Below are 12102 nucleotides of genomic sequence, written 5' to 3'. Positions count from 1 at the left end.
CATTGTAAAGCAGCTCATGCATTATGATTACATTTTTATAAAAATTAAATATATACCTGAATCTATATCAAAAGTATGGAAGGACATTTACTAAAATGTAAAAAGCGATAATCTCTGGGTGATAGGATTATGACTAATGTTTAATTCTTATTTGTCACTTTGGACACTAAGCATATATATATTAACTGTAATTTTAAAAAATGTTATTTTTAAAATCACTTTCCAGAGAGGAAAACTTGTTAATATCCTAGCCTGTCCATTTCTCTTTTTTTAATGAAAGCTTTTCAGGAATCACGAAGAAGATTCTTAACCCAGTGACGACCAAACTCAAAGATGTACAGAGGCAGTTAAAAACACTGCTTCCTCCTGATGCTGTGTTAGTGGGTCACTCCTTAGATTTGGATCTCAGAGCACTGAAAGTGAGTATCTGATTTAGGACTTTGCATTTTCAGTATAAATGCCTCTTCCATTTATCTCAAATCTAAAGTCTTGGGCTCTTCTCTGCCACCCTGCTAGCCCACTTGTTTTTTCCTTTAGCATAAGACACTAATCATTTTATTCACTTTCTTCCTCAGATGATACATCCGTATGTTATTGATACATCATTGCTTTATGTCAGAGAGCAGGGCAGAAGATTTAAGCTAAAGTTCTTAGCCAGAGTTATTTTGGGGTAAGTTTGCTTATATACTGTAAAATTGTTCTGACAAACTGCATACAAGTTAGCATATAGTATCTAATTTAATGCATATTGTGAAATTCAGGGTTTCTGCTCTCTGTTTATAAACTTTTTTTTGCATTTCTTATGAAATGAAGAAATTGTAGCAATAGAGACAGGGGTTTACATTCACAGTCAAGGCTTAATGGATAGAACTGAACCATGAAGGCAGAAGAGGTAACCAAAATTTCAAAACATAACATACCTATATGCCTATATAAGATAGTATAACATACTTATACTGTCCTATTGTATTAAGACATATATGTACAAACGTGTTCATTATAACATGGTTTAAAATAGCAAAATAGAAAACCTCAAATATTCTAGAAGTCTGGTTGAGTAAATTATGGTTATCTGTATTACTGAATATTTTGTTGTTCAGAAGAATATGATAAATCTGTTTGTGATATGGAAACCTCTCTAAGACACTCCTGAGAATAAGAGATGCAGAGCAAGATCTATATATGCCTCAATATTTATATGATATAGATTAGATTTAGTTCTATCTATGAATATATACATATATTAAGCTTTTTAAAAACACCTAAGAAAGTATTTAAGTATGTATAGACACTTATATACAAATAAAAAAGTTTCAGGAAGGCAACTTTTAACAATGGTTAGATCTGAGAAATGGGCCTGGCCCATTTCTTAGAGAAGGGCCTGGCCGGGGAGTCAGCCAGAAACTTTTTGTTGGGTAGCCTTTTGTCCAGATGCTATGCTTGCGGTGAACAAAGCCATTCCTGATTGTTTTGCACCCCCAGTTCCTCTCGCAGGGCTTGGCAATTAGCTGGAATAAAGGAACCTTGATTGTTGTGATGCAAATCTAATTATCAGAATTCTAACATTTTATATGTAATTAGAACACTTGAGATGGTTGAAAAAGCCTATCATTAAAAGTGCTTCCAGTATGTCAATTTTATATTGACTTTCCAGGAAGGATATACAGTGTCCAGACAGACTTGGTCATGATGCCACAGAAGATGCTAGAACAATCCTTGAATTGGCTCGGTATTTCCTTAAGCATGGCCCAAAAAAGGTTAGTATCTTTGACCAGTGCGTTCACCTTTTCTTAAAATCATGGGACTAGATCAGATTATCACAGACTACCAACTCCTATTATCTATTTTTATGAAAATGACAGTGTGGGCCGGGTGCAGTGGTTTATGCCTGTAATCCCAGCACTTTGGGAGGCCAGGGCGGGCAGATCACTAGGTCAGGAGTTCGAGACCAGCCCGGCCAATATGGTGAAATCCCGTCTCTACTAAAAATACAAAAATTAGCCAGGTGTGGTGGCATGTACCTGTAGTCCCAGCTACTCCAGAGGCTGAGGCAGGAGAATCGCTTGAACCGGGGAGGCAGAGGTTGCAGGGAGGCAGAGGTTGCAGTGAGCCGAGATTGCACCACTGCACTCCAGCTTAAGTGACAGAGCAAGACTTCATCTCAAAAAAAAAAAAAAGAAAAGAAAATGGCAGTGTGATTGAAGCCTAGCATGTATTTCAAATTAAGACCCGTATCACTAGCATAATGTAGTGGTTAAGTATATAGTCTCTGAAGTTGGGCTTATCTGTTTTAAAATATATGTTCTACTATGTCTAGCTGTATAATCTAGGGCAATTTCTCTGAACAACATCAGTTTTTGGATCTATAATGTGGGAATACACACTTTTCTGGGATATTGTTGAGAGTAAATGAGATATTGTGTATAAAGTTCTTAGCACAGTGTCTTGAATATACTAAGCACTATACTGGTGGTGTGGTGATTATTGTAGTTAATACTAATAATTATAAAAAATCTGCATAGATTTTTGTCTTCTTGGAGTAGGGGGAGCATACAATTGTTTCAATAGCAGTTCAGTGGGTACAGATTAGAACAACACATAAGGGAGACATGGAAGAGGACATAGTCTCTGACAAACTTTATTATAATGCATTCTAACCTATTAGATTGTCCCATTGCATAGTACATTCCATCATGACTCCATTATGAAATAAATTTTACTCCACATAGAATAATAAGTAACAGCCAGAATAGTCTTTTTTGTCAGGTGGTAGAAAGACATGCTAACAGATCTTTGAGCATATAGATAATAATAGCCACCACTCACTGAGGTCTTAAGTGTACTGTTCTAAAATGCTGTATATACATTATCTTATTTAATCCTCACAACAGCCCTGTGAGTTAACTATTATCATTCCAATTTTATACATGAGCCTTTCGAGGTTACCAAAGGTTAGATAACTTATCTGAGGTCCCACAGCCAGTCAGAGGTGGAACCAGAATTGAAACCCAGGTCTGTCACATTCTGTCTTTTCTGTATACCAGGGGTCAGCAAACTTTTTCTGTAAAGGCCAACTAGTAAATATTGTAGGCTTTACAGATCATATTGTCTTTATTGCAACTACTCAACTTGCTGTGGTACTGCAAGAGCAGCCATAGACATTATGTCAACACTGGTGGGCACAGCTGAAATAAAACTTTATTTATTTACAAAAAAATATGTATTAGTGTTTGCTAATCTCTGCCCTAAATCACTACAACAGGTTCTAAAACCCTTTTGGTCTCATGACTCTTTTTATATTGTTACCCACACAGTGGTGAGTTCAGTCACTTAGTGGGTGTTAACCCAATGACCACTACCAAGGAATTTTTTTTTTTTTTGAGACAGAGTCTCACTCTGTTTCCCAGGCTGGAGTGCAGTGGTGCGATCTCTCTTCACTGCAGCCTCTGCCTCCCCAGTTCAAGTTATTCTCCTGCCTCAGCTTCCCGAGCAGCTGGGGATTACAGGTGCCTGCCACCACACCTTGCTAATTTTTTTTTTTTTTTTTAATTAGAGATGGGGTTTCACTATGTTGGCCAGGCTGGTCTCAAACTCCTAACCTCAGGTGATCCACCCATCTCAGCCTCCCAAAGTGCTGGGATTACAGGCGTGAGTCACTGTGCCTGGCCCAGGAGGATTTAACAAGGGGATTTTATTAGTTTGCAACAAGTAAGAACACCAGGGATAGTTCCCAAAGCACTATCTCCCCAAATGAAGGCAAAAGCAGGGCTTTTACTTTGCTAGTTGGCTGAGTCATTGCATGTAAAGGCAGGGTTTGTTCCTTGACACATGCATGTATAGAAAATGGAGAATAAGTTCCTCCCTAGGTTAGATTTTTAGTATGGTAATGCAGAGAGTTTGCCAAGTTCATCTCTAACTTCAGGCGTCTCTGGTTCCAGCTGGTTTTTGTCTTGCTGTAGCTGGTGGTCTTCCTGTACTCTTTTGAAACAACAAGGTGCAACAGGGGTTACACTTTTATAGTGTGCACCTGAAGACCCAGGGACTCTGGGTTATAATATCTATCAACATTTACCATATTAGAAATTAAATAAATTTTTAATATTAGTTTAAGATAAATAAAAAACCATTATATGTTAACACAAATCACTTTTTTTCTTTTTCTTTTTCTTTTTTTTTTTTTTTTGAGATGGAGTCTCACTGTGTTGCCTAAGCTGGACTGGAAATCCTGGGCTCAAGGGATCCTCCTACTTCAGCCTCCTGAGTAGCTGGAACTTACAGTATATACAGCCACTCTGTCCAGCTACAAATAACTTACTTTTATGGAAAAAAGAATTTTCCATAAAAATTAGTGGAAAGAACATCATTGTTTTAGGTATTTTTGTGAAACCTTTTAATATCTAGCTTAATAGAAAACAAGTGGCTTTTCATATCTGCTTTCACATTCAGTCTGTTATGTCACACAGTTGGAGAAGGAAGGACCTCACCCCTTGTGAGAAGATGTCTGGAAACCCCAGGATTCTCAAACCACACTTGGGGCACTTAATTATGCTTGATTTCCAGTGAAAATTGTATCTCACTTGGATAAAAACTAACCAAATCTGAATTAAGCATGGACTTTAGTTAATAATAATGCATTACTGTTGGTTCATTAATTGTGACAAATGCACCATACGAGTCTATTACTAATAGTTAAAAATGGGGGTATGCTATATGGGAACTCTGTACTATTTTCATAATTTTTCTGTAAATCTAAACTGATTCTAAAAAAAAAGTTTATTTTTAAAAATTTGTAACTTTAAAAATTATTCTGTCTACATCACAACTCCCTGGTGGGCTCCCACTTTATGGAAGGAGAAGAAATAACTAGAATAGACTTCTCATGATTTTGTATTAAACTAATAAATAGTCTTTTTAAAAAATTTTCCTGTAAAAGCCATTCTTTTATCATTTCCAAAATTGCATGTTTGCAGAGAAATAAATTTTAAGTGACTGACTATTGGATGAGTGATGAGCCAAAATTGTCATCCTTTTTCAATCAGCCCTACTTGGCCCTTCCCCATATTCATGTAACAACATTAGTAGCTGATAACAGATTGCCATTCTTGGCTAAGCAGCCATAAACCATCTGGTAACTATTGAAGCCATCCCTGGGCTGTGGCAATGGCAAAGCCACTGCCTAAGAAAACAGAGAACATTATTCAAGTGGATTTTTTGCTTTTTGTTGTTGCTTTTTGTTTTGTACTTATTTGAGCATCAAATGCTCTGCAAGAAATTATATTTTTACCACTTTATTTTCTTCAAGATTGCAGAACTAAATCTAGAAGCACTAGCTAATCACCAAGAAATACAAGCAGCAGGCCAAGAGCCTAGAAACACAGCAGAAGTACTTCAGCACCCAAACACAAGGTAATATTTTCAGTTTGAAACAAGATCAAAGACAAATGGAGTATCTAGTTTCTTATTTAACAACACCTGAGAATGTTTATATCCTCTTTTGAGTCTATTAAAAACTATTTACCAAAAAATGGTAACATCTATCACAAAAACCATGGAAAAAATACCACCTTCTAGCCTTCATATATAGTATTTAATTTCTAATTTTCTGAATCTAGTGGCTGGTCTAAAATGATATCCTTGACCAAAAATAAAAAAAAGAAAAAAAATTGGAATATGTTGAACCTAGGTAGCACTGGGAAAGATGATAGACTAGTTGGTATTTTGGCTAGAAGAGTCAATCTGTAGCCTTGTTGTATTGCCCAGACTATGAAAGACACACACAGAGACTCAAAAGGGTTTTGTCTTCAGACTATAGCGAATGTATCGGATCTTTAGAATTTTGCCTAAACTTTTGATAGAGAGCTTTGGGTATATTTCTTGTTTATCCTTCCTCTCTCTATTGAAGCAACACTGTCCAAAACAATTTTCTATGATGATAAAAGTGCTCTACATCTGTGCTATCTGGTTTGGTAGCTGCTAGTCACATTTGACTAGTGCAGTTGAGGAACTGAATTTTTAATTTAATTTTAATTTTAATAGCTATATATTTCTAGTGGCTACCATATTGTATAATGCAGGTATAGAGAAGTAACTGTCAGGTTCTGGAAAACTGTTGTTCTTACCTTAACTCTTCTACTTCTTTATAGTGTTTTAGAATGCTTGGATTCAGTGGGTCAGAAGCTTCTTTTTTTGACCCGGGAGACAGATGCTGGTGAACTTCCATCTTCCAGAAATTGTCAAACTATTAAGTGTCTTTCAAATAAAGAGGTGAGTGGCCTGCTGAACCTTTGCAGGTTATATTCAAAGCAGAGGGGAATGTAGCCCTTTGCACCCCATGCCAATGTCAAGCTTTTTTTCATCAGCAACCCTGGCTACAGTTAGCAAGCCTGGCTTCTGTCTCACATCTTGTATGGAGTACCTAAGTCCTCATAGGAGCAGAACAATCAGCTGCCAATGCCTGCTTCCAGAGCCCAGCAGGCCTCTGGCTTTGGCCTTGCATACATCTTTGAGTTTCTGTTGTGTTTCTGATTCATGGAAACGTTTACCTTGGTTTTGAGCCTGGCTATATCTTTTCGATTTTTTTCTTTTTATATTTTATGTATCATTGCTGTATGTTAAGTCAGAGAGGCTACATCAAACATGAGCTTATTATGTTATCATATTCAGAAGATCTGTGTTTTTTTGGTTTTTTTTTAACATTTTGTTTGGAAATAATTTCAATCTTACAGAAAGCGTGCGTGAATGGTAGAACACCTGTATGCTTTCTATCTAGATTCACCTTTTTTAGCACTCTGCCCCAGTTGCTTTATTATTTTATATATACCCTCATGCTTACGCTCTCTCATGTACACACTCTGTCTTTCTTCCTCTCTGTATGACATTTCCTGAACCATTTGAGAGTAAGCTGCATATATCATGGCCCTAAACACTTCAGAGTGTATTTCATGAGAATAAAAATACTATTTTATATAACCACATCTTAACATAGTTACCAATTTTAGTAAATCTAATATTGTCCTGGTACCTTTATCTACTTGTCATCTGTATTCTAATTTTCTTGGTTGACCAAATAATGTCTTTATAGCATGTCTTTTCCCTTTAGAACAGTATCATTTCTAGGGTCATGTATTACAATTACTTGTCATATCTTTTTAGTCTCCTTTAAAGCTGGAACAGTTCCTCAACCTTTCTTTGTCTTTCATAACCTTAATACTTTTTGAGTAATGCATGCCCCTCTCCCTTTTTTAACAGAGTTTTGCTTATTTTAGGTTTGTGTGGTGTTTGCTCATGATTAAATTCAGATTATGCATCCTTAGCCAAATTTCTTGGGGTGTTGCATCCAGAGGCAGTTATTACTCATCTGCCCCTCTTTTGTGCTGTTGATTTTGATCACCTGATCAAGGTGTTGTCTGCTTTCTCTATTGAGAGTTCTTGTTTTTTCTCTTAATTCTAATAAATATGTGGGGAGATATTTTAAGAACATGCCAGTATCGCTTGAGCGCAGGAGGTTGAGGCTGCAGTGAACTATGATCGTACCACTACACTCCAGCCTGGGATTACAGTTGTGAGCCACTAGGCTCGGCCAAGTGTTCCTTTTTTATGTGTCTTTTGCTTGAGCTTGTTGAGCTTTTGCAATTTGCAGGTTTATCGTTTTCATCAAATTAGAAAAAATGTTGACCATTATTTCTCCCCATTATTTTTTCTTTCACCACTCTCCCCTCCTTTGGGCACTCCCACTACATATTTATTAGGCCGTTTAAAGTTGTCCCATAGCTCACTGATGTGCTGTTCATGTTTTTTCCAGTTTTTTTTCCTCTGTTTTATTTTAGATTGTTTCCATTGCTATGTCTTAGGTTTCTAATTCTGCTGCAGTATCTAATCTACTGATAATCCAATTTAGTGTACTTTCACCTCACACATTGTATTTTTTACCTCTAGAAGTTAACTTTTGTTCTATTTTGTATCTTCCATGTGTCTAGTTAACATTCAGACTTTCCTCTAGCTTCTTAAATTCCAGAATATAGTTACAATAACTATTTTAACATCCTTCTCTATTAATTTGATAATCTGTGTCATTTTTAGATTAACTTAAATTGATTGTTTTTTCTCCTTATTATGGACTGTATTTCATTCTTCTTTGCAGCCTGGTAGTTTTTTGTATTGGATGCCAGACACAGTGAATTTTAATTTGTTGGGTGCTATATATTTTTGTATTTCTATAAATATTTGTGAGCTTTGGTCTGGGATGTGGTAAAGTTACTTGGAAACACTTTGGTCCTTTTGGATCTTCTTTCTTTCTTTCCTTCCTTCTTTTCTTATCTATTCTTTTCTTTTCTTTCTTATGTTGCCCAGGCTGGTCTCAAACTCCTGGCCTCAAGTAATCCACCCACTTCAGCATTCCAAAGTGCTGGGATTACAGGGGTGAGCCACTATGCCTGGCCAGATCCTTTTGAATTCTTGCTTTTAAGGTTTGTTAGGTGGAACCAGAGTAAATTTTATCCCACTACTGAAGCAGAACCATACTAAGTACTTAATCTCCATAAATTATGAGATTTTACACTCTAGCTTTTTGGAATCTAAACCATTCCTGGCCTTGTGTTAGCCCTTGTGATTATTTCCTCTAATCCTTTTGGGCATCCTTTCCTTGACCTCGCATAGTTTACTTACATGGATACACTAATCCCTACTCAACTGAATATTTGAGGGGGATTATTTATAGATCTATTGGTTTCCTATCTTTAAGGATCACTGTCCTTCATTTTCCAATATCCTGAGAACTGCTGTTCTTAGGAATTTTTTTTTTTTTTCTGAACCCTTATATGGGCCTCAAGGGCTCTTTGGGCATTATTATTGTTATTTTAATAGACTTTTATTTTTAGAGCAGTTTTAGGTTCACAACAATATTAAATGGAAAGTATAAGCTGGGTGCAGTAGCTTACACCTGTAATCTCAGGACTTTGGGAGGCTGAAGTAGGTGGATCTCTTGAGTCCAGGAGTTTGAGACTGACCTGGGCAACATGGCGAAACACTGTCCCTACAAAAAATTAGCTAGGCCTGGTAGCACATGCCTATGGTCCCAGCTGCTCAGGAGGCTGAGATGGGAGGATTGCTTGAGCCCAGGAGGTGGAGGTTGCAGTGACTGACGTATGATTGCACTACTGCACTCCAGCCTGGCGACAGAGACCATGTCTCAAAAAAAAAGAAAGTACAGAGAGTTCCCATTTACCCCCACACCCACCCACACAAACAACTTCCACCACTATCAACAACCTGTACCTGGGTAGTACATTTGTTAAAATCAATGAACCCACTATGACATATAATTACCAAAGTCCATAGTTTACGTTAGGGTTCTGTCTTGGTGTTGACAAATGTATAGTGACATATATCCACCATTATAGTATCATACAGAATAGTTTCATTGACCTAAAAATCTGTGATGAATGTGCTCTGCCTGTTGGAAACCACTGATTTTTTTTTACTGTCTCCATAATTTTACCTGTTTTAGAATGTTACATAGTTGGAATCATATAGTATGTAGCTTTTTCAGACTGGCTTCTTTCACTTAGTATATGTATTTAAGTTTTCTCCATGTCTTTTCACTGCTTTATAGTTTTTTTTCCTTTTTAACACTGAATAACTATGCATTACCTAGATTTACCACAATTTATCCATTCACCTGCTGATAGACATCTTGGCTGCTTCCAAGTTTTGGCAATTATTTGACAAAGTTGCTGTAAATGTCTGTGTGCAGGTTTTCATGTGTACATAAGTTTCAAACACATTTGGGCAAATACCAAAGAGTGCAAATTTCTAGATTGTATAGTAAGAGTATGTCTAGTCTTGTAAGAAACTGCCAAACTTCTGAAGTGTCTATGATTTTGCATTCCCACCAGCAGTGAATGAGAGTTCCTGTTGCTCCACATTCTTTTCAGCATTTGATGGTGTCAGTGTTTTGTTGGATTTTGGCTATTCTGATGGATATGTATTAGTATCTCATTGTTTTAATTTGCAGTCCCCTAATGACATGTAATGTGAAGCATCTTTTCATATGCTTATTTGCTATATGTATATCTTCTTTGGTGAAGTGTCTGTTCAACTCTTTCACCCATTTTTAAAATTGGATTGTTCGTGTTCTTATTGGTGAGTTTTAATAGTTCTTTGTATATTTGGATAACAGTCCTTTAACAGATAAGTCTTTTGCAAATATTTTCTCCGAGTCTAGCTTGTCTTCTCATTCTCTTTATTGTACATTTTTTATAGTTTCTTAGGTGTTTGAGGAGAGAGGGTAGCTCTAGTCTTTGTTATTCAGTCTTGACTGGGGATGGAAATCCTTGTAAGTTGCATTTGAGAAATTTAATGGCAATCTAATTTTCTTGGCCTTTTAAGTTATTTTTACTGAGGATTTATTTTTCCCTTTTTGTTTAAAGTCTAATTGTTTTACTAAGCTATGTCTCAGAGTTGATCATTCCAAGGCACTTTTTCTTGGTACCCAAGGCCCCTTTCAATATTTAGGTTATAGTTTCTTTTATTTCCAGAAGGTTTTCTTGGATTGTATTTTCAAGTATTTGGTTCCATTGCTTTAATTTTCTTCCTGATGGACTTCACTTATGCATGTATGTTGTCCCCCGTTGGCCTATCTTTCACTCACCTACTTTCTCTCTGATCTTTTTGATTTCATTTGTATACTCCTAATTCTTTTCATGCTTTTCATTAATGCCCTTCGTTAAAATTTCACTTGAATCTATTCTTTCTTGACAACTTGTAGTTGCTCTTTCATATCCTCAAATGCTTGGCTGCTAATATTCAATTCAGTTTAGACCGTAATGTTAACTGTATCCTTTAGCCCCATGGTTGATTTTTTTTTTAGGGGGAATAATTTTCATCAGTTGAAATGCTTCTATTCTCACTTTATTTCTTGGTTTTTGTTTTTGTTTTTGAGACAGGGTCTTGCTCTATTGCCCAGGCTGGAGTGCAGTGGCATGAGCAGAGCTCACTGCAGCCTTGACCTCCGGGCTCAAGCGATCCTCCTGCCTCAGCCACCCGAGTAGCTGGGACTACAGGCATGTGCCACCATGCCTGGCTAATTTTTAAATTTTTTATAGAGATGAGGTCTCATTATGTTGCCCAGGCTCATCTCAAACTCCTGAGCCCAAAATATCTTTACACCTTGGCTTCCCAAAGTGCCAGGATCACAAGCATGCGCCACTGCACCCAGCTGTTGCTGTTTTTTTAATAGTAGTTTAGATTAATATGGTCTACTATTTTCTAATTTTACTGATTTGTTTTTGGACAAGGTTTTCATTCAAGAGCATCTCTTTTATTCTGCCTTCCTCAATGCAGTTTTTTCTTCTTTTTTTGTGTGTTTCCTCTACTTATCAAGGGATTCTCTCTCCCTTTCCTCTCCTGCCTCTCTTCTTATTGTAGTAAAAAACATAAAATTTACCATCTTAACTGTTTTTAAGTATATAGTTCAGTAATGTTAAGTATATTTATATTCTTGTGAAAGAGATCTTAGAACTTTTTTATTTTGCAGAAGTGAAACTTGGGCTACGTTTCTTTGTATGCCTTGTGACTTATTGTTGTTGGTATTGTTGAGGCTTGGGCATTTGAATAAATACCCAATTGTTGTCTTTACAGACTGCTTCGTGCAGGGGAAGACCTTCACCAATCAGCCTAGTTAGAGATTTCATGACCTCCCAAACCTGTTCTGGAGATTTGTCTTCTCTGGGGTTATGCATGTGCCTTTAGTTGTTCCCTGAGCCCCTTGTCCCTACTTCTTTTCAGAGCCCATAATCTCTTTCTTCCCCTGGTTTCTTACTGCAGCTCTAACATGCCATGGTGATCATATCTGTTTTCAGTGGCTTCCAAACAAGGCCTTCTTCAGTCCTGTAAGCCTTCCGAGTCACACAAGACAGAAAATAGTCCCTCAGATAGCCCCCACACTACCCAGAACATTGGACACATGGTCCCCTCTCTTTTTTTCCATCCCAAGAGAGGATCTGTGGTATGGGAGAAGCCATATTGTGTCAGATAGGGAGAGGTGTAGATGGGACCACAAAACATCACAAATTTTCCTTTCCCATTTACTGGAAACCCTTCTTG

General features: G+C 37.0%; 1 protein-coding gene across 1 annotated transcript in view; it reads left to right on the top strand.

The window, feature by feature from the left end:
• The window catches only part of REXO5 (RNA exonuclease 5), a 43346-nt gene that overhangs the window by 20209 nt on the left and 11035 nt on the right, over positions 1 to 12102 (top strand). Inside the window, exons 9-13 of the mRNA XM_003261463.3 lie at positions 281 to 419; positions 576 to 670; positions 1655 to 1757; positions 5303 to 5406; positions 6144 to 6264. Of these exons, the coding sequence (XP_003261511.2) occupies positions 281 to 419; positions 576 to 670; positions 1655 to 1757; positions 5303 to 5406; positions 6144 to 6264 (562 nt within the window). The remainder of the gene's footprint in view (positions 1 to 280; positions 420 to 575; positions 671 to 1654; positions 1758 to 5302; positions 5407 to 6143; positions 6265 to 12102) is intronic.

This window comes from Nomascus leucogenys, chromosome 2 (genome assembly GCF_006542625.1).
Source record: "Nomascus leucogenys isolate Asia chromosome 2, Asia_NLE_v1, whole genome shotgun sequence".
NCBI lineage: Eukaryota > Metazoa > Chordata > Mammalia > Primates > Hylobatidae > Nomascus > Nomascus leucogenys.
This window is presented reverse-complemented; position numbering and strand designations above follow the sequence as displayed.